General features: G+C 43.2%; 1 protein-coding gene across 1 annotated transcript; it reads left to right on the top strand.

Moving 5' to 3' along the window:
• Positions 1-553: 553 nt before the first annotated feature.
• On the top strand, positions 554-27738 carry LOC137281744 (NXPE family member 3-like). The gene is made up of 4 exons (XM_067813335.1): positions 554-753; positions 25199-25837; positions 26170-26231; positions 26691-27738. Exons 1-4 carry the CDS (start codon positions 662-664, stop codon positions 27473-27475), a joined length of 1578 nt encoding a protein of 525 aa, XP_067669436.1. The 5' UTR covers positions 554-661; the 3' UTR covers positions 27476-27738.

The raw sequence follows: 27738 nt of genomic DNA, 5'->3' as shown, positions 1-27738 counted from the left end.
ACTCGAAGCCAGGGTCAAGGCCACCCGCACTCCTATAGCCTGTCACCACCAGTTCCAGCCCTTGCCCATTGCCTTCGTCGCTCCCTCGCTCCCTCCCCCTTCTCCGTTTATGGGACCCTTACTTAGTCTATGAAGTCCAACTGCACTTATTTCATAAACTATTTTACATGAGAATATATTCATGAGCCCCTTTTCAGTGGAGATTCTAGACGTTCATGGAAATGTAGTTGAAACTTCCCTGTCACTTTTGACTTGTCCTGTCTGACGAATGACTGGTCAGCACAAGAATATACGTTCAGTGGTCTGCAAAGCAATTTCAAATGAAAACACAGCCTTCATTTGGACACAAGACAATTGGCTGGCTCTATATACAGTTCGTTTGAAACGACAGGTTTGCTCGTCGGCCGGAATAGCTCAGTTGGGAGAGCGTTAGACTGAAGATCTAAAGGCCCCCGGTGTTGGAGCGTTAGCGCACTCGCAACAGACCCAGGGAACGAAGCTGTACCGGCACGCACTTAGGGTGTAACTCAGCACAGCCCTGTTATGAGTGAAATACGGCTGTTCGACCATCCGTTTGTCACCCCTCGGTGTGAAGATAGCACATAGTTTAGTGCTTTGAACGTTCACTTAGACGCGATCAGATCTAAGTAGTTGTTCTGTCATGAAGAAACAGTTGTTTGGCGTTCTTTGTTTGTGTGTTGGTATACCATTTGTGTATCAACATTTCAAATGGCATACATTGAACCAATCACAGTAAGTACCATTGCATACATCGCGATCGTGGTATCACCCTATTAGGAAGGAGAGAATGCAGGATTGTTGCTGGGGGGTGTGTGTGGCTAAAACTATACTCTCTTATCCCCGCTGGCTGCACAGGTTTAATACACTCATTACTGACGACGATTACTATAGCGCCATTACATTCAGGCTTATATTTACGTATATGTACCATAACATATTGGAGTGTTGTTATCAAGTAATATCACTAAATTAATGTCTGACAAGCCGCTCTAAATATGTATGGTGCGTTTGATCAGGGATAGTCTACATTTCTATAGAGTCTCCCTGGTTTGACTCAAAAGCAGACCGATGATTTGCAATCTAACTCGAAAACTACCATCATAAAAATACTGACACAGTTCACTTTTTGTTTCGAGGGTGGAGTGGAGAGAAAGGGACAGCCAGGTGTTCGAGAAGCACGAGCACAAATGCCGACAAAGTTATTGATTCATTAACCTGTGCTGTCTCTATCCTTTCTCGCACACCTTGCTGGTCCTTTCTCTGCACTCCTCCCTCGTAACGAACCGTGAACTGTGTCATTTTTTATGATAGTTGATTTACAACTTTTTTTATTTTCGGACAAAAATTCTGCAAATACCTCACAGAGTTGGTATGATGTTTTAATCATTTTCAGCTTTTCACTGAGTATTTTATGTTTATTAGTTTTCGAGTTAGATTGCAATTCACCTGTCCGCTTTTGAGCCAAGCGGACTTAAACTGTTGAGTTCTATTCACTAACGGGCAACACTAGATATGCGGTTACCATGTGCTTCCGCTGACGTCGTTCCGCTGAAGCGTAAAATCAAATCTCCAGTTGCATATTTTTGTTGAACCAATTCACCAAATACATGCTCGGCAGGCGATCATTTAATTTCCAGTGATACCTATCAATTGCCGTCATATCACACTGTAGTTGTGCGAACAGGAGGTAGGTCTGAGGCCATCCAGTGAAGACGTAAGGTATTGTAAACTTACTTTACACTTGCAAACTATATATCCCATTGTTCAAACACATTTATCCATCACTTTTGTTTTACACATTATCATATTGTAATGTACAGGAAGACAATAAATACATGTATTATTCGAATCATGTAATAGACACGTTCATTTACTTGCATTAGACTCCGTGTATTGATAGAGTTGTGTCTTCCACCGTTGCACTTTCCAACCAGATGGAACTGGTTTGTGGTTCATTTAAAAATCCGAAGTTTAAGAGACAAGCCCGATGTACTGAAAACGGAATTCGAGTCATACGACATAATATGTACAACGGAATCATTGCTGCCGGCTGATATAGATAATAAAATTCTCCATATTCCGCTGTTTCACCCTCCATTTAGAAAGGATAGATCAACGCGAGGAGGCGGGATGGCAATATCCTTGAAACAAATAGCATATAATAGTACAACATATGCAACAATCAGACATTGTAGGATTGGAGGCTATATGGGTACAGGTAAAATATTAATCCCGCTCATATCTCATTGTGACTGTGTACAGGGTTGACATAAGTGGTGCATATTGGAAATTAATTGACCAGTCAATTGGTAGCGGTCATGACTTAAATATTTGTACTGTTATCACAGGCGACAGTAACATTTATCTTCTCCCGAAATATACTGATAAAATCGATTACAGTGTACTTTAAAAAGGCACATGGACTTACTCAGATCATTAATGAACCTACCAGAATTACCCAACATTCTTCTACATTGATTTATCTGATATTTACAAACCCATCAGTTTTAGGACCTCTACATTTTATTATATACATGAATGACACAGTGGATGGGATCAACAGTAACATCAGACTTTTCGCTGATGATACGTCTGTTTATGTTATCGTAGACGATCCACTTGAAGCAGTTAACTGCTGATATGATTATCTGGAAAGAATATCGAATTGGGTATATATGTGGTAAGTTAATTTTAATCCCTCAAAAACAGAAACCATGCAGTTCACGCGCAGAAATACTCTCAACCCTAAGCTGAATTTATTTATGAATGGGATTGTAATCCAAGATGTTGAAAGCCGTAAACACCCAAGAATAATAATAATAAACGACTGTTTGTGGGACGCACACATCCTCAACATTCTTAACAATGTTAATCCCATGATAAATTGCCTTAAATGCTTTAAATATCACCTGTGTAGGAAAACACTAGAAACTATGTACAAATCCTGCCCTCTACCTTCTTTCGAATATTGCTCTCAACAAAGTTAACAATACAGATCAGCAAGCTCTTACTCAAGAAAGACTACATCTAGATGCCCTTAAAACAACATGTGGTGCTGTCCGTGGAACAAGTCATGAAAAGATTTATCTCGAAACTTTCCTCACTTCGAGGATCGAAAGGCGAAATACTACAAATTGCAAACATTTCATAAAATATATCATCACTTATTACTGGATTACCTGTGCAATCTGTTACCCCAATCCATGGGGGAAAATAGTCGTTATCGATTAAATGATGGCACTAATCTGAGAAGCATCTACTGCCGAACAAGAAGATATGCCAAATCATTCAACCCAGACAACAGTCAAACTCTGGAACTCACTGCCTCTCGAGGTTAGAATTTGCATGTCTCTACGTCATTTCAAAACCCCTATCAAAGCACAAGATAAATGAAATGTTTACTTTGATGTATATCATGGTAGTAGAAACTGTCAGATAATTCACAGTCGACTGAGACTCGCATGTAGAATCTGTCATATAATTCACAGTCGACTGAGACTCGCATGTAGAATCTGTCATATAGTTCACAGTCGACTGAGACTCGCATGCAGAGATCTTACTTGGGACAAATTTCAAGGATATATTTCAGAAAACCCGATCTGCTCTTGTGGGCACCAAATCGAGCATTCAGATAATTCATTATTCCTTTTCTTGTGTTAAATATAGTGGAATTAGAACATTCTTTTAAATCCACGTATATAATTTAGAAACTGCCCTATATGGTAACACGAGTTCAAGCAAACATTTTGAAATGTATATATTAAAATCTGTTCATCACTTCGTAACTAAAAGTAATCGATTTGTACATGCATAGGCAAGTTTCGCACTGTTTTAACTGCAAAATCTATAAAGCTATAACTGTATGTTTACCTGCCATCATTGCAGTGCGTATCATATTGTACTGTTAATTTCATCTATACTGCACTAACTTGTAACACTTTATTTATATATGAACATATGGGTTGTCTATTATTTTCGTTTATTTGTATCCGTCACGATCTTGAAATTATCGTGTTGCTGAGGCGGTATTTACAAAAGCATAAATATGATTGCTTACCAACACAGGTTTCGGAAATAAATATGTTTAAATCAGAAAGGTCAAGTGACCTCAACCTTTACCCCCAGCTTAATTGTCTCCGTCACCGTTCGGCGAAGTCCTACGGCTGTTGTAGCTGTTCACACCCGAACTGTCCAGTATTATCAAATACACACCCGGACCGATGGTAAACGCCAGTCGCACCGTCCTGGGGCCGATGAGGTCATTCTCACCCAGGATGGGAATCGAACCAACAGCATTTGGTTTTAGTCTACCTTGCTCGGATTATTGGTGATTGTAACTGACTGATGAACGCCTTTGACACCGAGAGGCACTCTTAATCTTCGAAAAGGATCTAGGTTTCTTCCGTATTGTGACATTATACACATAAAAATATATGAGTTTAATATACTTAATATAATGGATGATATTGAGACGGATATTTGCTGCTGGTGTTCCAGCTCACGTTGATTACGATGATGACATTTCGTTGAGCAACGAGCTGAGTTGAGTAAACGATTGTTATGACGGTTTAGAACGTGATAGGAATTGGGCCTCAGTATCAGTCTACCATAAATGACAGGGGCTTACTGTTACTGACGACTCACCTGGGAGTCGATCTCGTGAACGCTTGCACTAGAAAGCCCCTCGTCTTGGCTACGCTGGCCAGCCGCCATGGTACCGACTTTATCAGCGATAATGTAAACATGCAAAGTTACGGTGGTGCATGGCCTAAGCTGCCTCCGAAGGTCGTCCAAGATCTGCAGACCCGGGTAGGGTCCGAACGTGACAGTGCACCCGAACGTGTCATTAAAAAACTGTTGGGAACATATCATAACAAACCCTTGCCTCGACTCGAATTTACCGTTCATGAACTAAAATTGCTGGACAATGCCACGAGACACGTCCGAGGAGAACCAATGAATAACATGGGGAAAATGAACGAACTTGACGATCACATCGATCATAAAATCACCAATAAGAAAAATCCACTCAAACACTAAACACATTGACACGGCCATAAACAGACACATTACAGGCATCACAACACACTATACAAACAAAATAGAAACACAAATGGCTTATGTACGCATTGCAAAACCCTGGAAGCCATAAACCACACATTCACACACTACAAACAAACTACGATAAGCAGACATTAAGCAACTTCCAAACAGTATTCACCCTACATTCCACACTTATTTACCACAACTTCTAAACCCACACAACATCTTCAGAGCCCTAGCAGTCTTCCTACAAAACTCCAACCTACTACATGGAATTTAGAATCTCCCAAACATATTTGTGTTACCCGCGATATCACCTCTCCTCTACATTCAGGCCAGGCGTTCCAAACTAATTTATCAATTCTCCTGTAAAGCGTCATCAATAACCTACATATTTAGACCCGGGATTCAACTGCACTTATCCATTGTTTGCATTTCACCTACTTCACTCATTAAGACAAACAAACCCATCGCCAGCACTCGCAGCCAGGGTCAAGGCCACCCGCTCTCCTATAGCCTGTCACCACCAGTTCCGGCCCTTGCCCATTGCCTTCGTCGCTCCCTCGCTCCCTCCCCCTTCTCCGTTTATGGGACCCTTACTTAGTCTATGCAGTCCAACTGCACTTATTTCATAAGCCCCCATTATGCTATACAGTCTTCATCCTAACCCCACCTTACCTTGTACCTTATACAACCAGCTCCGATGAGAGACCAGTAACGAATGTGAATGATGTGTGATGTCCAATTAAATGTTTCATTGCACATCTTTTCCAGTCGAGAGAGAGGTCCAGAGCCCAGGAGAGTGGCAATACTCAACACAGCGCTAATAACACCCGCAGTGTTGATTGCCTTGGAGAACATGAACCTGTAAATAGAACAGAACAGAACATTTTTCTCTAAAGACACACACTCGGTGTTCATGAGAATATAATGATATAATATTTGACATTCTTATACAGTCAAGGTGGCGGATACAAGAGAAGGCAGACAAATTATTATCATCACAATTCGTTACAATTTCAGTATATTTGAGAAGGCATTTAGAAATTCAGCGATGTTTTCAAATGTTTTGTTTTCTTGATTGAGAATAGCCGTTTAAGTTCAAACAGATTCACAGAAATATTTCGGGATGTACATCATCCGCTGTTGGAGAAGAGCTTCACATGTAAAAAGGTAATGGAATTCGTCCCCAACAGACGGAGAATCGCAAAGAGCCTATTTTATTGTTGTTCTATCGGCAAATTGTGGTTTGATAGCTTAAATCTAAGTGTTGGACTCCGTATAGATTTAGGAAGGAAGAGGTAGTGTTTAAAACATAGATTGCCTTTAATATTTTGGTAAAATTTTCCCTTTGAACTAGACGCAAGTTCGCATCGCCATTTTTTCAAATATTGGTCTTGTTTCAAATCTCTCAAATGTTGAGTATTGTTTCTGCTTTTGAAACCAACATTCTGATGAACATATACAGGAACGGGTGTTCATAGATTTCTGAGATTCCATAATTATCTAAGATCTCTGAGACAAATTTAACGTAAATAAGGTAAGGTATTTGGAGAAGAATATATACTGAAATTGAATAAATGAAATAATCGAATAATAAATGGTCGATAATTTCGTTTTATGAGTATTTGTAGACAGTTTATGTAGGATATCTTTCTAATTCCCAATAAAGCACGACATTTGGGGTTGAGTTTCGAAGACCAGAAGCAAATTTTAGAAATTTTAAATAATTTTTTCTCTATTATGGATAGACATTCAAAACCCCATATTTCAGAAGCATACGTTAATATAGGGACTATCATAATATCGAAAGCTGATATCAAGTAATCCAAAGGTAGATTCAGATCACGATATTTTTACAAGGGCGAAAACATTGCTTCAGTTGCATCTTCCACTAAACTTTTAATTGTTGCTACAAACCTTCCCTTTTGATGGAGTGTGATACCAAGATAAGTGCAGCAGTCGGTGGTTTCAATGAGCTTGTCCCCAGAATAAAAACATAATTTATTCTTTGAGTTTTTAAAGGGACAACTTCCAAAAGCAACTATTTTGGTTTTAGACAGATTATCTTTCAACTTCCACTGAGTACAATTGTCAAAGATTTAGTCAATAGTGGAAAGATTTAGGGACAGTTATAGATGACTTGTGCTATCACTTACAAGGACAGCATCGTCTGCATATAAGAGCACTATGAACTTTATCATGCATGTTATTCTATTTTCATCTACTTATTGTATGTTAATTGCTGAGCAACCTTTACTGTAAAGAAACGGTTCTACGTCATTTATAAAAAGTGAGAATAATAAGGGGGTTGGTTTTTCACCTTGTCTCACTCCTGTGTTACCTGGAAAGTACGATGGAATATGGTTATCTAACATAATAGTAGATTTTATGTAGTGATAAATATTTCTTGAGAGACAATATTTTCCCACTTATACCATTTTTGGTATAAGTTTTCGTTTGGAAAGTTTTAAAATTCGGATAACATATGCATTACAACTAGCTTGTCGCAAACTGATAAACCTTTTTGAAAACCTGATTGGGACAGGGATAAAAAGTTGTTTTTCTCTCCGAAATGAGAAAGTCTTATGTTTAAAATACTAGTAAATAGTTTTCCAAAACAACGTACCGTGGTTTTGGGTCTACAGGAATTTGGAACCATAGGGTCAGCTTTCTTCTTATAAACAGGTTTAATTCTGCTTTTAAGACCACTACACGGAACAATCCAATTATCCTTTCTGAAGCGTCGGTTATATAATCATTTTGTACTAAATCTGTTCCAGATGCCTTATCCCTTTTTAGGCTCTGATGGCAAAGCCAATTTCATTACTTGTATTGGTATCATTGAGAATATTGGTATCAAACGAAAGGTTATCGCTGTCGCCATTCTCAATAAGAACTTCATCATTACATTTCGTTTCATTTAATTTCTTAAAATATTCATGAAAGTCATCAATGCTTGGTGACTTGTTTATTGTTTCACTGTCAGGCTTATTTAGTATCTTCCAGTATTCTTTCGGTGAATGTTTTCTTTTATTACGAAACTGTTTAGTTGTCTCTGTAGAAAATATCTGAATACATTTATCCATACATTTTCTATAGGCACGGGACGTTCCACAAAATTTCTGTCTGTGCAACGTGGTTCATTCTTAGATTTATGATTTTTTTTACGCATATTCCTACATTCATTGTTGAACCAGGGCTTCCAGGTTTCGACCCGTGAAGGTCCCGGGATAGAATAGGCCTTCAGCAACCAATACTTGCCATAAAAGGCGACTATGCTTGTCGTAAGAGGCGCCTAACGGGACCGGGTGGTGAGGCTCGCTGACGATGTCATCTACCGTATCTGGGTCAACCCCTGACTCGCACACTAACTCTGTGCGTCGAAGAATGTCCGATAGCTTTTTCTATTTTCAAGTTTTGTCAGAACGCGGTCGACTTTTCAATGTCATAGTGGTTTGGTGTACTAGTTTGGAGGCTTTGCTCCTATACTGGATAACTAGCGGACTGGGACGTACTGCTGCACATGGTCGTTCTTACTGTTAAGTGAACAGGGCAATGGACATCTGAGTACAGATGTAGTGGTAAACATAAAGGGGATGCAATAACGTAATCGATAACAGATTTGTTTTTACACGTTGCCTTACCTTTTACCTTATCCTTGCGCTAGCCGCCCATTACAAATAAACGTGTGTAGACGTTTGCATAATTCAGTATCAGTTTAAATCCAAAACTGTTGCCTCTATCTACATCTTGAGAAATTCTATCACGAGGAAGGTTTAGATCATCTAGAATAAATTCAGGGTTTATTTCAGTGTTCATTTCGTCTATCGAACTCGTCAACAATATGTTTGTCTAATAACAGGAAGTCCTTCATGTTATTAGTTCGTGCAATAAAGTCCCCGATTAGGGTAGTATAGTCACTAAGTGAAAGGTAGTACAAAAGTGACTGTTCTATTGAAAGCATCATTGTTTACATATTTTGAACCTTCGTGTAGTAGGTACACTATGCAGACATGCATAGTGGTCTATATGAAACACGTCTTCCTCTATTTTTATCCGTAATGTAAATCTGTAATCATTTTCTAATATTGTGACATATTTTTCATATTCATGTTTTATGGCAACTCCAGTCACACCAGACTTCCTAGCTGCATTCACTCTGTACTGTACATATATTTTATAACTGTCCATTTTTATGTCATCAAAACATTCTGTTTTAGCTTCTTGAAAACCTGTGATATCTGTCTTCTATGAGCTTAACAGATTCATAACATTCAAGTCTTTTTCTAAGACCACACACTTTCAAGTTCAAAAAGAATGCATTACAATCATCACTATCACCACCATCGACAACCTCAGCATTATCAACATCAACTTTGTTCATCATCATCCTCACTACCGACAACCTCAGCATTATCAACATCAGCTTTGTTCATCATCATCCTCACTACCGACAACCTCAGCATTATCAACATCAGCTTTGTTCATCATCATCCTCACTACCGACAACCTCAGCATTATCAACATCAGCTTTGTTCATCATCATCCTCACTACCGACAACCTCAGCATTATCAACATCAGCTTTGTTCATCATCATCCTCACTACCGACAACCTCAGCATTATCAACATCAGCTTTGTTCATCATCATCCTCACTACCGACAACCTCAGCATTATCAACATCAGCTTTGTTCATCATCATCCTCACTACCGACAACCTCAGCATTATCAACATCAACTTTGTTCATCATCATCCTCACTACCGACAACCTCAGCATTATCAACATCAACTTTGTTCATCATCATCCTCACCACCATCAAGGTCATTTACTGTTACTCCTAATGCCACATCTACTCCAGACAAGCTGTCAGCAACAGCGTATTTTTTCTCATAATCAGGAACTGAATTGACTTTATCAGAGAAATGGCACCTTTTATAACTTGCACCAGCATTTGTCATGATCTTATGAAAAGGGTCATTATTAGTATTGCGGAAGGTATCAGCAGACATGTGTGTATTTGGTTCAACTAAACCTGTGTCAACATTATTAATGCATGGGCAGTGGGGCTTATATGACACATATGTTATGGTATTTATTTGAGTGTTTATTGTCACTTGCATTTTTGGAATTTGTCACGATAGGTGCAAATGGGTCAATTTGAATTTTCCTAGGTTCGATTATAGAAAGTGGGTGTATTATTAGTAAGTCGCTGGTTGTATCGTTATGAACTTGTACTGGTGATAATGGATGGTTATCATCTTAAAACGGATGAATTATATTTGTACCCTCACATAATAAATCAGGTACAGTTGTCAAACTTGTAAGTTGAATTGTTGCATGGATCTGTGCAGATTAATTTCCAACATAAAAGTACTGGAAAAGTTACAGCATTGAATGGAATTAAATGGCGTATAAGTAATCTCGTGTTTCGTTTCATATATGCACCATATACATTGCTACTATTGTGTCTTGTGGACTACTGATACGTCTTGTGTCTTGTACACTACTGACACGTCTTGTGTCTTGTACTACTGATACGTCTTGTGTCTTGCATCTGCCAATAGAGAAATACGTGACTGAATCAAATTGGCAACATTCTGAGTGATTGAATGGGTTTAGTTTTATGCCGCACTTAGCAATATTCCAGCTATACGACGGCAGTTTGTAAATAATCGAGTTCGAAACAATGGTCAACAGCATGAGCATCGATCTACAGTAGTAGTATATACAATGGGGGTTTTAAAACACTTTAAAAAAAAGTCTCTACAAAGCCTTATTTACTAAATAAGGCTTTGGTTGGGTCCTTAGCTCTTGCTACTATTACCCCTACTACTTAACGTGTGTTGGAGGTAACACTGTGCCTATGTCACGTTTATATCGATGAAACAGTTTAACGTGAACCGCCTACGATCACTTTGGTGTTCGTAATAAAGGCTTGCTGGGCTTTTTGTATCCCCTGTTCTATGTACTTTTTTTTCTCGTCCTCGCTGATAGCAGACTTACGAGACTTGGACCGAATATCTTGTTTCATTCCGTTATATTTTGTGAGTTCAGAGAGGATTGAACGAAACTCCTCTTCTGAGATCTTACTGTCAGAGAGTGCCGTGGAAATACGCTCACTCACTGTGTTGAGCTTTGCTTCGGCCAGAACCCTGATCTCGTCGTGTTTCAATGCCTTACGATGCAGTCTGCGTGATACTAACTTAAGCGCCAACCCTGCCAACCCTGCCACCCCAGCTGTTATTTCAATACCTAGCACTATAGGTGCGGCCACGATGGTAGCCAACAACCCAACACCTGCCGCCCCTAGTCCCATGCTGGTTGCCATAAGGGTAGTGTCAGCCCCGTCCACGATATTGAAAGCTCTATGGTACTTTTTACATAGTGCTTTCCGCGTGTCACGGTCTTGTTCTAGTTGACGTTTCACATCACATAACTGCCTCAAGCGGAACCCATCTACGGTTTCCAGCGTCTTCGCTACTTCCTCTACGACTGGGTACAGGCCCATCCTATAATATATATTTTGAAAGATATTTTAATTGGGTTTCAGTTAAAAGTCTATCAATGAATTTGAAGCCTACAAGATCTAGACTATTAGTCAGGGTAATAGGTGAGAGTCTAATAGAATTTCCTGTTGTAATAAAAACCCCACTGAGGCTTATTAAGTGGTTTATAGGACCCGTGGTATCCCGTTGTATAACAATACGACAATATTGGTCTATGTGTTCGTCAAACCAGTGTATTGACACCCCGGGTAAAATTTGGTGTACTCTTGAGGTGTTTTCATTGTTTAAATAAAAGAAGACTTCTATGATGAGTGTGAAAGGGGGGAATATCTCAAAACCTATGTCATAAGTATTATTGCTAAATATTAATTTATTGTTTGGCCAAGCCCTTAACCCATTTGTTTCGGTATACAAACGTATCGGAGATCCTAAGTGATTCTCCGGAATGAAATCCCCGGGCCAGATACCGTTGTTCCTAATCTTAGAGATATATCCCCCCGTATCTGCGTCTATTATGATATAAGGTGAGGTGAGTGTTAAGTTGATCAGCCATTTGGGCTCTTTAAAATCTGATAACGACACCCGTCTGTACACGTTGTCTTTGAAGTGCAGGATATATAAGGTGTCTTCCTCACCAGGCTGATCGAATCCCTCCGTATCTCCTAGGTCGTTAAGCGTAGTGTTGGGACGATGACTGGTCATTATTATACTATTACGATATAATTTCCAACTGGTTTTCTGATAATAATTCAGGGGTGAACTTCATACCCATGAAGTGTATGTTGTCAGGCAGGAAGATCTTGGTTAGTGATATCTTGTTTTCCACGATCACGTTGACCCCCTGCAGACTGGTGTTGGAGCCGACACTCACCCGCACGTAAACGTTGCAAACTTGATACTGGTGTCGTTTCCCCCACCCGAGTTTGATCCCCTTCACGATCTCGACATCATTCCCCGATGGTTCCCCTAGGTAGACTTTGATGATCAGTGTTGAGTTTGCCGGTAGACTCTCTAGTATACTGACCACGCCTTCGAATTCAGACACCAACTGTAATGTCACGTTTTGTATGGTCGGTTTACTCGATAGCATGTGGGCTGCCATAGTGTTGAGTGGGCTGACGACTACGCTACGTCTCTGAGTTGGGACGTAAGCCACGAGCAGGGTTCCATTGTTCACGACTTTGTTTAGGTGGTTGTCTTTGTTATCAGTAAACACGTAGGGGGAGCCGAGCCTAATATTGAGAAACCAGTCGTTATCGGGTAACAACACCCACTTATCATCTTCGGTGAAGACGAGCATATATGGCTTGTTTCGGGCGACGGTAGTGCTCTCAACATCGTCTAAGTCGAACAGTTTACCCCCGAACGATGGGTATATTATTCAGTTATTACCGGTGTTGACAAGGGCGTACTTAGTGTTGATTTTTGCTCTTGTGGTATCTACTATATCACTTAGGGTTCCACCGGAGGGGACTTCAACGCGTTTGTAAATGTTGTTTTTCAGTTGCAAGGCGTACGATTTACCATCTACTCCGGGAGCGTCGAAACCGCGCGTGTCTCCGAGGTCGGAGATCCCGATATTGACGCATTTTTTCACTCCGGGCCCTTGTGCGCTGGTCATTTTACATGAAGCGTTAAGCTGAGGTATCCTATATTTACAGGATTATGATTTATATCTAACACCGATATTATCAGCTCAGGTATGTTGCCCTGGGTTAATCTCTTATACTGCCGTGGTGAAAACGACTCGGTTCTACCGTCGTTGTATTTCTCAGTTTTCACCGGCACTGCTCTCAGTATAGTGGAAGGGTGACCTCCTTGAATGTTGTACGTTGTGCTCACCTGACCGAGATGAATGTACAGCTCTCGGTACGGTACTAGATCGGGTAACTTCGTGCCTGTGACGGTTGTTGTTGGTTTTATCTCGTCAGGAGACATACCGAGTATCCTCGCTAATGGTCGGCCGAGCCTCAAGGAGGTTCTTCCGTTGTTGATTAACACCACTGTACCGTTTGAGTCGTTCATCTTGAGTTCGGCTCCCAGGGGTTTGAAGACCTCGTCGTTTAGAGAGCACACGCTGTAGTAGCCGTCAGTTATCTGACTGCGAGTTCCACTGACGAACAGCTTATTGTTGCTGGCGTTGATGTTAGTCCATTGCGGTAGGTAGGTGATATCGCAGAGTGCGACTTCTAGTTGGCCTGACGTGTTATCGATCGCGTGCGTCAGCTGAACGGCCTCACCGCTCGTTATTCCTGGAAGTGTTATGTACATATTATAATATATAATTTATATATTATAATATGGACTTAGCACACTTGAAAATCGTGGTGGTAGGTAGTACGGGGTTTAAAGCAACATTTATTAATATCTTTGAAAACTATATCGTGACCGTTAATAACGCGCAGGCGGTGGTAAACTGGAATCAAAACCCAATGCAGTTTTGGCAGAACCAACTCAACTTTGCTGTGTGGTGTGCGACGACAGGGTCGGGTGTGACACTAGACTACGGTATAGACGAACTGAGTAAGGCAGTCATTTTGTTTCATATTTATTATCAAACGAGACGAATATTGAAGGAAATAAGTGCTCCTCTTCCCCAAGATAAAGCGTGGAGTATGACGAATAACCCCTATGATAAACGCGCTTATGAACGTGTTTGTGGGGAGTTTGAGATTCCAACGAATAAAGACTTTCGCCTTCCTGGTGTGAACCATGGTCTCGGTATAGTTCTCGTGTACTTCTACAGGTCCGGAACATATATGGCCGGTTCTGCAGATGGTTCATACAACCCAAACCGTCATACATTTACAGGCCCCACAACGAATGAAAAGATCCATGTCAGCTGTATAAAGCAAACCAATCCTGATGCAGCCACAGCCTGGACTAAAATGATCTCAAAAACATCGAAAGAATTCACTCGTGCTGGTACAATACGCTTGAACGACTCGATTCGAACGTACGTGTGGGCGCTGTTGGGTGCGCAGTCGATGACGCGTTCCAACATCCTCGGTAAGGGAACTGCTTACGACGCTCAGAAACAGTTCGTTGCCAACGTTGAGGATGCTATCAATTCTCCAGTTGATCTCCCGCGGGCCATCGACCGTTACCAAAACGTGTTAGAATACGCCAGATCGAAAGTCAATTACGTGTTCGGCGTGGGGCTGTACATGGCTCCGAGTGATATGCAACTGAGAGTAAAAAAAGTGGTGGGTTATAACAACAAAATAGTCATAGCCACGGCGGATCAAAAGTTGGGTATCAACCCCGATATTAACACCCCCTATATCCCACACATCCCACCACGTGAAACGGGTATAGTGGCGCCACCCCCGGAGTCTAAAGTTCATGTGGGGGTACCCCCCACACACCCCCATATTCAGGCCTCCAATCACATCGATAGTAAAACGGCCCTGGTGGTTGGTGGGGTAGCTTTGGGGCTTATTTGGTTAAAAAATTTTTAGCCGCTACGTACACCAGACCCGCCACGGCGACGATGGCTGCCCACAGGTTTTGACTGAACCACATGGCAGTTTTAGCCAGAGCGCCCAACAACCACGAGACGATGCTACCCAGGATGCCGGGAAGGGCTTCGGCGGCTTTACCAGCCAGTTTAGCTAGGCCTTCCCCGAGTTTTTTTATCCAGTCTTTAATACCCCCACCGCCGCCGGCAGGTGTGGGGGGAACTCCGCCGCCGGCAGGCCCCACAGTACCCCCTGTCAGTGACACCACCAGGGTTGATATGATGAAACCCAATGCAGTCAGAATGCTGGCGATGGTGATCCCTTGCTCCCGGAACAATATCCGAATCCTGTCTGCTAACGTGGTGTCTCGGTGGAGGACTTGATTGATGGTTTCCCGCACACGGTTGGTCTGGGATCTAAGCTTTTCTTTGTATCCGGACGCTGTCTCCAACCAGGTCTGCCTTTCATCTTCCAAATTACGTATTCGTTCCTCGATGGTGGCTTTCATAGACTCGTCCTCAGTTTCACCGAGTTTTTCCTTTTCATAGGCGATGTGGTCGTCTATCTCACTCATTTTGGCCGTGCTTTTCCAGAGCTGACCACGAATGGTTTGCATCAACAGGTCCAACCCTTTCAGTTCCCGAAAGGTAATTTCGAGACCCGGGAAGGGCTTGTTCTTGTAGTCGGCCAACACCTTTTCAATATCATAAGTCATGTTTTGATCCGATGTGGCGTCCCTGATGCCTTCCAGACTTTGAACTAACTTCGGAGGATACTGCTTAGGTCGCGCGCCACCGTAATCTATGAAGCCTAGTTCATCGCGGACAAAGTTACTCCCATGTCGACTGCTCAGTGTTGATAAAGCAAGCGGTTCTCTCGTGCGTTTATGCACGAGATCGATCTCCGGGTGAGCCTTCAAACGCAGCGTGCCATTGCTATCGAGGGTAAACCTGGAATAGTTCCTTCCCAACGGCTTGAGTTTGGATTTATTTTCAACTGCGTTGTAATAATCGTCGACGGCGCCCTCCATGAGTGCATCACCTGAGAATGAGGTCTCCTGGTCATCATTGAATGCCTGGGCACTATCGTCCCACATATCATCCATAGGTATGTCTTCATCCATTATTTAGTATTAAAAATATATTTCATTTATATATAACAATGTACGGCAGAAAATTAGATCCTTTCAGAAGATTGAGAGAGCCATTAGGAGCCAGAGCCGTGCGCCAGTCGGTGACCATCACCAACAATCCCAGCAAGATAGACCAGAATCAAACTCTGCTGGTTAGATTTCCAAACCTTGGTGAGAATGACCTCATTGTACCAGGCACTGTTCGACTGGCGTTCAATATCACGTTGACCTCCGACAACGACAAACGCAAGCTAGTGCGGAACGTGGGTCGAGCTATCATCAAGAAAACGACCGTCAAGATCAGCGGTAACGAGGTGCTGAGTATCGACGACAGCGACGTGTTTCACTGCTACGGGGATCTCTGGAAAAGCGAGGGAGAACGAGTCAATCATGTGTACCAGGGTATCAGCAAATCAACCCGGTCGCGCATAGGGTATGCCTTCACGACAGACCAGCTAGACAAGCTATCGGACGGTGAAAAGGCCATCGCTCGAGCATACGGGAATCGATTCTGCGTGCCGCTCGACTTCGAGTTGCTCACGGGACACGCGCCGTTTTACCAGGCCGCGCTGGGTGATAGGCTCGAATACGAGCTCACGTTTAACGACTATAGCAAAGTAGTGCGTACGCCGAACGGTGATGAGGCCAGTTATGCCATAGACAACATCTCTCTGGAGTTCGACATGGTCACTAGCCCGGAGCTGGCCAGGCAGGTTCGAAGCCAGTACTCTGGGAAGATGGCTATCCTGTACGATCGCGTACTGAGGCATAGATCAGTCGTGCGAGAAAAGAGCGACACTGTGTGGAATATCAACCTGAACGTGCCGGCGCGATCAATGAAAGGCATCCTGGTCGTCCCCGTGGAGGATTACGAGCCATTCCGGAGGGACAGCGAGAAGTTTTTCAACCCCGAGATTGAAAAGGTGGAAGTGACCATCGAGGGCGTGCCCAACCAGCTGTTCAGTCATGGTATGAGACCACACCAGCAGTGGGATGAGATAAAAAAGCTACCAGGGACAGTGGGGGGGACCCCACATTATATAACAAAGGACCTGGACCTAGGCTCCGTGCAGATCGGTGAATACCTGACCACCAAGTACGCCCTATGGTTGGACATGCGATCCACGGATGATGATAAACTGCACGGTAGCGGGCGTCGTATAGATAACGGCAGCGAAGGGATAACCATCCAGATTACTAAGAAGGCTCAACCCGCTGGTAAGTTGAAATTATATCTGTACGTTATTATGGACGCGCAACTTAATATAGACAATGGGAGATTCGTGCAAGCCATCTATTGACCTCCCCACTGACCCACACTGCGCCATAGTGTGCGGGCAGACTGGCTGTGGGAAGACCGTTTTCGTCTTGGATATGTTGGAGGGTTACTACAAGGATGTGTTCGATAACATCGTTATCATGTGCCCTACTCTGAGCATGAATAAAACGTACGCGCGACCTTGGGTGATGACGGACCCGGACGTACACAAAATCGACCCTGGAACACGCCTGCAGGACTGGTTGAAAGCTCTTCACGAGAAATTTAAAGGGGAACCGACGCCGTTCATACTGGACGACTGCAGCGCTAATCGCGAGATAACAAAAAAGAGAGACATGCTATCGTACCTGGCCTTCTCCGGCCGGCATGCAAATCACAGCGTCTGGGTGCTAACGCAGAAGTTCAACTCGGTGTTGAAAGACCTCAGGGAGCAGACGCGATGGGTGGCCTTATTTCACTGCAAGGACAGGGATTCGTTCGAGGAGTGTTTGAGAGAGAACGATGTGATGAGCAAATTAGAACGGGAACGGGTGAAGAAACAGCTCGCTGAAACTAAACACGCTAAGCTCGTGCTCAAGACAGACCAACCAGTAGCATATAGAGTGTGCTAAAGCTAAGCAAAGCTAAGCAAAGCTAAGCAAAGCTAAGCAAAGCTAAGCTAAAGCTAAGCTAAAGCTAAGCAAATGCTAAGTATAGCTATGATATTTGAAGTGTTTGTCGTGTGCAACTTAACCTTCATTTCTCTGTGTTTTGTCTGCATTGGGTATTATATAGTTAAAACTAAATCTTACTTGTTATATTATAAGATGGAGTGTGAGGAATTGCTCGAACAATTGTTGGTACCTGGGGTAGTGGATGATGATAAGCGAGAGAAACTGGTGGCGTTGGCTGTTGGCGGCAAAGCCAAACATTACTTTGGAGACTACACTCCGGATAAAATTCACAAAATGTCAGCCGAAGAAATCGATAAGCTGTACGCTAGATACGAGTCCCGGCTCGGAGCAGAAATGACAAAGACAATAGGATCGGCTATGACCCAGATATACACCGGTATTGTATCATACTTCCTTCCCATTCCACCAGAGTGCCGACTTTACCTGTGGGAGGACCTCGAGAAAGACCCTTTTATCGAACACGCCGTGAGTTCTATCAGCTGCGGGCTGTACCACAAATATGGTATGTTGTTGGCTCCAGTGACGGCGGCGATTATCACGGCAAAGCATTGTCAATTTGAGAGAAAAAATAATAATAATAGTATAGATGGATGCTGCTCCCGAGGTGACGGAAGTGACACAGGAACCAGTGAGGGAAACCCCTCCCGAGGTGACCAGGGAAACAGTAACCAGGCAGAAGAATCCTAAGAGAGTAGCTGCCGGTAAAAAACGGTGGTGTAACCAACATAAAATTATCAACCCCCGACTGTTGTTGGCTGTAGGTGCTGCCGTGGTTATAACATGGTTATACGTGGGAGTACCCTCCCACAGTGAGGTGGTACCCCCCAACAGTGAGGTGGTAACCCCCACTGTCGACCCGCATATCATGTTATAATTTAAAATATTTTTATATATACATAATGTCTGAGGGGAAAACGTTCGTCAACGACGCATACCACGCCACAGTGGTCGCCAGTCTAGCAGTAGGGTACGCTCGGTTGACTAAAATGGTGCTTAAACAACCAACTATCAAGCTAGATTTCAACCTGCAGGATATGGGTATGCTCATAATGAACCTTGGTATGGCGATGGCCACAAAAGACATCCTAGTAAAACAAGGGATAATACCTGATAATATAATGAAATAAATATAGGATGGCCACGATAGCTATGATGGTCGGTGGGGCGTTAGTGAATGCCCTGGCATTTTCCGGGAGTAATTTCCTCTTCTCGAAACTACGAGATGACCACGCGGCTGAAATACAGGAAGAAAGGAAGCGGCACGATCTCGCTACTGAGAACTTACAAAAAGCACAGGCCGAGTACGCTAAAAAACGCCTCCAGAGGATCGATTTTATTAACGAACAACTCCAGCGTGAAAACCATGCCGTTCAAACATTCAACGATGTCGATGAAGCAATGAAAGAATACTACCTACTAACTGGTAAACGATTGGAACCGCTCAATAAACCCACACTCGCTCAGTACTACACACCATCCAAGGGACAAATGAATCGTGAACTGGGCTTCATAGTGTTGGGTATAGCAGCTACTGCGTTGGTTGCGAAGCAATTAAATTAAATACCTATATAAGTAAACATGAGACCCGCTCCATACCGATGCGAATACATACTTATGGGGAAGACCGAGGCCTGTGGTAGGAAATGCAGGAATCAGGGGTTCTGTTGTTTCCATATGGGAAGTCCTAACTACACGTGTTCTGTGTGTGGTATCGGGGTTAAAGGACACTACTGTCTATGTAAAGCTCACGGAGCGAACGTAGTCAGACATCAACTCATCTACGAGAATAAAAAGGACTACATAAAAGAACGTAGGCGACTGCTCAAGATAGACTCCAAATAAATGTTTTACTCATATACACTATATCCAACAGCCACATATTTTTTATCAAGGGTTACCTCCCTTTACTGTGACCCAATTAGACATTGGTTATGTTAGGTGTAAACACTATAACTACTGTACGCGAGCTTAAGCGGGTCGCAAAACAGAGAGGTGTGATCGGGTATTCTCAAATATGGAAGTCAGCATTGTTGAGATTACTAGGTTTAGAAGCCCCTCCTACGGTAAAACAATTAAAAGCTCAAGCAAAACAGCTTGGATACACGGGTTATTCAAACCTGGGGAGAGCCGGGTTAGTCGAATTGTTATCACATACCCCCGTTCCCACTGTAAAACAACTGAAAGCCGAGGCACACGATTTGGGTTTAGGCGGGTATTCCCGTATGAGAAAACCACAGCTTGTAGAATTATTACGACAGAATAGAGCTATTGACCTACAGTTCGTGCGCACTGAGCGCGCTGTAGGCAACTATTTGAGAGGTTGGCGCATGCACGTTGATAGAAACATAGACATTACAGATATCAAGCCTCTGATAGCTGATAAGGTCAACCAGGAACTAAATAACCTAGGAAGTATCAAGTTTCAGATCACAGTGAAAATGTCGCTCGATAAGCAGGTTGGGGGGCCCACAGGGACCACTGAGTATGTTCAGCCTTACTTCCGAGGTAAACAAGAGGTTGTCACACATACAGAGACCATTGACGCATCAATCGATACCAGTTTTCAGCAGATACGAGAATACCTAGAATGCTACACACACTTGGGGTCCGGGTGGGCTGTAGATAAAATCGATAATGTCTATCTAGACATAGCTAACTACGTGCCATTCAGAGGCGGGTCATACCTAGCCTTGCCCCCCTACTATAGGAACAAACATGCCATAGTAAACGTTAAGAATAGAGGAAACGATTGCCTGAGGTTAGCTATCAGGTCAGCCTTATTTCCAGCTGACACTAATCCGAACAGGCCTTCTAATTATCCTCAGGATGATGGGCTCAACTGGGATGGTATAGATGAACCCACCCCCATATCCCAGATCACTAAAGTAGAAAAACAGAATAATCTGGCTATAAATGTCTTTGGGCACGAAGGTAACAAAACAATAGTACACAGGGTCAGCGAAGTGAAGGATCGCCAAGTTATCAATATATTCATGATCCAGCGAGGTGACAAGTATCACTACACATGGATAAAACACTTTAGCAGGCTGTTGTATGACCAATCGGCACACAGAGAAAAGACCCACTTCTGTGAACGATGCCTACATGGCTTCACACGAGCTGATTTATTAGAATCCCACCGGGATGATTGTCAAGGTGTGGGGCAGACGGCCATACGAGTCGACATGCCTAAGGAAGGTGATAATATCCTAAAATTCAGTAACCACAAGAACCAAATGTCTGTGCCTTATATCATATACGCCGACTTCGAAGCCTTGGTGGTGGGGGAATCCCCCAGTGGTGCCGCCGGTAGCTTTACCCACAAAACACAAGAGCATAAAGCCTGTGGGTTTGGATACATTGTCGTCCGTTGTGACGGGGAAACGAAAGCTCCGGTAGTGTATAGGGGCCCTGACGCGGCTGAAAGGTTTCTAAAGTGTTTGCAGGAGGAAGAAAAAATTATTAGGAATGCATTGTATAGAATCGCTCCCATACGTATGACCCGAGTCGACAGGCTAGCTCACGCTAGTAGCACTAACTGTCACGTGTGTGACTCACCACTTAACGGTGATTCGGTGAGAGATCACTGCCACATAACTGGTAAGTATAGAGGCGCCGCTCACAGCACGTGCAACCTCAAGCTTAAAATCAACCCTAAGACAATAAACATCCCCGTTGTCTTTCACAACTTGAGAGGGTACGACTCACACTTGATCATGCAGGCCATCGCGAAAATCGATGGTAATATAACGTGCATCCCCAACAACATGGAGAGATACATCTCCTTCAGCTTAAACGGACTTAGGTTCATTGACTCGTTTCAGTTCCTCCTGTCGTCACTCGACAGTCTGGTCAAGGCCAACAATACCTTCCCTATCACCGATCGATACACAGACGCCGAGACTAGACCCCTGCTTATGAGGAAGGGTGTGTACCCCTATGAGTAGATGGATAGTTGGGTCAAGTTCACCGAGACCAGACTACCCCCTATTGACTGCTTTTATAGCAAGCTGAATGAGGCGTCCGTCTCACGAGATGATTACTCGCACGCGACTAACGTATGGAATAAACTGGGTTGTAAGAACCTGGGTGATTATCACGACCTGTACTTGAGGACAGATGTACTGCTGTTAGCCGACGTGTTTGAGACGTTTAGGCGGACGTGTTTCAAGCAGTATAAACTCGACCCCGCATGGTATTACACCAGCCCAGGTCTGTCGTGGGACGCCTTGCTTAAAAAGACCGGAGTTAATTTGGAATTGCTCACAGATTACGACATGCACCTATTCATTGAGAAAGGCTTGCGAGGTGGGATTTCCATGGCATCCAAACGATACGCGAAAGCAAATAATCAATACGTGAAAGGTTACGATCCTAACAAGCCAACCAATCACATTCTCTACCTCGACGCAAACAACCTGTACGGCTGGGCCATGAGCCAGTATCTACCTACAGGGGGATTCGAATGGGTACCCCACGTTGATGTTATGGGGGTTGCACCAGATTCGAACAAAGGGTATATCCTCGAGGTTGACTTAGAGTATACCAAGGAATTACACACATCACACAACAGCTACCCCCTGGCCCCCGAACGTATGAGGGTTAACCCAGACTGGATGTCTGAGTACCAACATAATTTGTTAGGTGGGCATGTGACAGACGTTGAAAAACTCGTGCCTAACTTAATGAATAAGACCAAGTACATCGTTCACTATCGCAACCTACAGCTGTACCTGTCGTTGGGTATGAGGCTGACCAAAATACACAGGGTGCTCATGTTCGACCAGAGTCCATGGATGATCAGAATGAACACAGACCTACGAAAAAAAGCCACCAGTGATTTTGAGAAAAATCTCTACAAGCTCATGAACAACTCGGTGTTTGGTAAGACTATGGAGAACCTGAGGAAACGCGTGACCGTGAAGCTGGTTTGGTCGAGTGAGGAAGACAAGCTCAGGAGATTGATAGCCAGTCCGGCATTCAACCGTAGTAAGATATTCACAGACAACCTGGTTGCCCTACACATGAAGAAAAGCCACATAAAATTCAACCGGCCTGTTTACGTGGGGATGAGCATCCTCGATTTATCCAAACACCTGATGTACGACTTTTACTACAACGAGCTCAAGAAACAGTACGGCGACAGGTGTGAAGTGCTGTACACTGACACGGATTCCCTGCTGATGGAAATTCGAACCGAGGACGTGTACTAGGACATGAAAAAACACCTCGATTTATACGACACCAGCGACTACCCTAAGACCCATGCCATACACAGTACGGTAAATAAAAAGGTCCTAGGTAAGATGAAGGACGAGTGTGCTGGCACGCCCATAGCCGAGTACATAGGTTTGAGACCTAAGATGTACTCCATACTGAAAGCCGACAATAGTGAGATCCGGAAGGCTAAGGGGGTTAAGAAGTATGTGGTGAAACAACACATCAAACACGCCAGATTCAAGGAAGCCCTGTTCAAGACCCGTACCTTTAGGCATAAAATGAACACACTTAGAAGTGATGGACATAAGATATACGGACTGACTATAAACAAGACGTCCCTGTCGCCTATGGACACGAAACGTTGGATAGCTATTGATGGGATAAACACATACGCGTATGGACATGAAAAAATTTGAGGCTATTTACTGCAGCCCTCGTGGGTACTGGAAAGGAGCTAGCGCAGTAGATAAGCTAGCTAAAATAGCGCGAGTACCCCCGGAGGAAGCCAAAGCGTGGCTTGAAAAACAAGCCCTGTGGCAGATCTATTTGCCGGCACCACGCTACGTGCCTAGAAGGAGGTTCGGTATTAACATACCTAATAGCGTTCACCAGGCAGACCTACTGTTCCTACCCCACGACAAGAGGTACAAGTATGCCTTAACCGTAGTGGACGTAGCCAGTCGTTACAAGGAAGCCGAACCCTTGACCACGAAAGATTCGGCCCAGGTAGCCAGAGGATTCGAACGCATATACAAACGCAGTCCGCTGACGTGGCCAACAGAGCTGCAAGTTGACCCCGGACGGGAGTTCATGGGTGCCGTGTCACAACTGCTAGCCAAACACGATACAAAGGTCAGGCGTGGCACGGCCAGAGCCCATCGCAGCCAAGCCATAGTTGAGAGATTTAATAGGACTTTGGCTGAGCGCTTGTTCGGTCATCAGTATGCTAGGGAGATGGCCACCCCTGGAAAACGATCGACTGAATGGGTCACGAGGTTACCCAAGGTGGTGTCAGCAATCAACCATGAAGTCACCCGTCTCACCGGTAAGAAACCGGCAGACGCTATCAAACTAAAATCAATAGTTGCAGAGTCGGCCGCTCCATTGCGTGGGAAGGAGAAACAGATACCAGATAGGGCCCTAGTGAGGTATCTATACCAGCCAGGGGAACACGAGGGTGATAGCCGTAAGCGGGCCACCGATCCTATATGGTCAGTCAAAACTTACAACATAGATAAAGTGGATATAAAAGCCGACGAACCTAACTTGTACTACTTGAGGGATGGGCCGGGTAGGGGGTTTGTAAGAAAAGAATTATTGATCGTACCGTACGGCACAGTGTTACCTCCAACACACGTTAAGTAGTAGGGGTAATAGTAGCAAGAGCTAAGGACCCAACCAAAGCCTTATTTAGTAAATAAGGCTTTGTAGAGACTTTTCTTGAAAGTGTTTTAAAACCCCCATTGTATATACTACTACAGTTGGGAACAAATGACATGTGAGAACCAAGTCAGCGAGCCTGACCACCCGATCCTGTTAGTCGCCTCTTACGACAAGAATAGTCGCCTTTTGTGGCAAACGTGGGTTGCTGAAGGCCTATTCTACCCCAGAACTTCACGGGTCGGCAACATTCTGAAATCTTATCATAAAACAAGAAGCACCAAAAATGGAAATGACTGTCTGTACAGAAAAGATGTCAATTCACATACTTTTCATCACTAATTTGACTTTTAGGCCAAATATATTCTATTTTGACAGGAAACTTGGTCATATATTTCCCTGGCACTCCTATTTTGTTTGTACTTCTCGAACTTACACCATGACTGATCCAATAACAACTACTTTATGTGGTTTCAGTGTCTACCTTCCTGCAAGAGGAGCGAACTATCTCACAGAGGAGGCTATGCGTTATGGAACAATCTTTGTACCTTCCTTGTTGGCTCATCCAACCAAATCACGCATATATCTAAAACACGTCTATAAAGTCTACAATGTTGGAGATCAAGTTGAAGTGCAAATAGATCTGTATGATATGAATGGTAACCGCAAGAAGACGGGAGGTGATTTTTTGAGAGTTTGGATGGAGAACCCAGAGAGAGCAACTTCCGTTTCCGGTCGAGTGGCGGACTACAATAACGGAAGTTATACTGCTGTCCTTAAAGCTGTTTGGCCAGGAAGAGCAACAATCAAAGCATTCATTGCTGCTAGAAGGGAAGAGATTGTTCTCAGCTACATGATATACCAAAAGCATAGCGGTCTCTGGACGCTATTTGCTGAATATCGAGCAAACAATCTCACAAATGCAACACAGTGCTCCGTTACCCAAAACAATTACTTGGAGAAAGAATGGTGTAATTTCACGAATGAGAACGACGGTTACAGTTATTACTGCAAGAAGCCCAAAATCAAACAGTTGACTTGTGATACATGGTCGCATGCCTATAGTTCATACGGAATTTACACCCTCAATACAACAGAAAGGACCATTCAGGCTTTGTATGCATTTTTAACCTATTTTTCCGTTATTGGGTACCTGACGATCAGATCTAAAAAAAACTTAGTATGTTGGTTAGTTGAAAGGCCACAACGTCGCGTGTTTTTGCATGAAAATCGAAATTACAAGAAATTGTGAAAGGAACGAAAATCATCTCGAATCTTGGGAAAAGGTAATGAATAACGATTAATAATCACCCAATCGGCCACAGTAAGGTTTCGGTTAAAGTCACTGTGAAGGTTTTGTTTGTAACTACTAATAACACATAATGTGAATGGAGAAGCCTCACGGTAACTTTAATCAAGTTATTCAATATGATTTGTTTATATCGCAGATCTGTAGCAGATCCAAAAGACGGCATTTTACAGAGTTCAGTGACGGTGTCTGTCAAAGGAGGTGAGTAGGCATTTCGTTTTGTATACCGTTCTCATTCACCCATGGTGTTGATACACAGGATGTATCACTACTGAACATATCGTCCATCGCGAGTTTCACTTAGGAGATAAACATCGTGTGTTGGCCAATTTCCGGGTGTTATTGAGTATTTGAAGCACGGGAATGCATTTGGAACCGACGAAATATTCCCGTGCTTCAAATACTCAATAACACCCGGAAACTGGCCAATACATGATGTTTATCGACATTGTGAACAAAAAAGTAAACCAAAGGGGTTTACTGTCTGCATATTTACAAATATGTATGTATGTATGTATGTGTGTGTGTGTGTGTGTGTGTGTGTGTGTGTGTGTGTGTGTGTGTGTGTGTGTGTGTGTGTGTGTGTGTGTGTGTGTGTGTGTGTGTGTATGTATGTATGATCATATTTATTTCTTCCTGAGACGCAATTTCTTTTAACAGCTTCCAGTGGTGTGGACTTGACAGCTCCAACGACTCCCTGCAGCAAGGTACCATCGGTGAGAACATGGCAGCAAGAGTCGCCCAATGGTTTCTTTGTCAAGAATAAGTGGCATTCGCTGATGTGTACTGACACCCTGTCGCGCACCGCTGATGCTTACAGAGAATGCTTGAAAGGGAAGACGCTCTGGCTTCATGGGGATTCAACAAGTAAACAGTTTAAAGACATTCTTCATTCAATTTTACGCTTTCCTTCCCATAGCGACGCGCACATGCCTTCCACTGAGACAGATTTTAAACACAATTTTTCAGTATCTTGGCATGCGCACGAAGAACCATTTTATCATGGAGGTCGACACTATCACAAGTCAGCAAACCAAGGACAACAAGTCATGATGGATCGTCTCCCGAACACAACCAAGGATATCGTAGTGTTGTATATGTACGTTCATTTCACGCTTGTCCACCCAGATGTGTTCAGGCGACATGTTCAGGGACTTGTTCCTTCAGTAAAGAACCTATTGGCACGCGCTCCTAATGTTACGCTTGCAGTCCGAGGCCCACATGCGTTTTTCAGACATTCGGAAGCCATTGGAATGTTATCTTACTGGGGTCTTCTGTACGCCAATATTTGGCATGAGGCATTCGCTTCACTGCAACACAAGATTGTCTATTTAGATTTCTGGGACTTGACCATGGCTAAGCCATCCCGAGATTGTCACCCAGCGGGGGACACGGTAAAGGAAATGGTGCATCTCATGATGTCACTACTGTGCTTTAGAAAATGAAAATGTACTGACGTCACGTGGACATATCATTTGTTGTCTGCATTGTATCCTCAAATAGTCTGTGACCCGTGAAATTATGTTTTAGAATTGAACTTCAGTAACCCATGCTTGTCGTTTGATTACGACAATAGGTGAAAATCCAATGTTATGAGAGATGATTTATTAACTTAAATTGCACAAAAAGTAATGGAACTTGAGCAATGATAATTCACACGGGTATTAACAAATGTGTGTCAAGACATATACAATCATTCACAGTGGTA

This window comes from Haliotis asinina, chromosome 1 (genome assembly GCF_037392515.1).
Source record: "Haliotis asinina isolate JCU_RB_2024 chromosome 1, JCU_Hal_asi_v2, whole genome shotgun sequence".
In the NCBI taxonomy this organism is placed as follows: Eukaryota; Metazoa; Mollusca; class Gastropoda; order Lepetellida; family Haliotidae; genus Haliotis; species Haliotis asinina.
This window is presented reverse-complemented; position numbering and strand designations above follow the sequence as displayed.

Coding starts and splice junctions, on each gene's coding strand:
- LOC137281744 (XM_067813335.1), top strand. CDS start 662: ATGAAGAAACAGTTGTTTGGCGTTCTTTGTTTGTGTGTTGGTATACCA. Junction 754..25,198: donor CATACATTGAACCAATCACA/GTAAGTACCATT, acceptor ATGTGGTTTCAG/TGTCTACCTTCCTGCAAGAG. Junction 26,232..26,690: donor GACGGTGTCTGTCAAAGGAG/GTGAGTAGGCAT, acceptor TTCTTTTAACAG/CTTCCAGTGGTGTGGACTTG.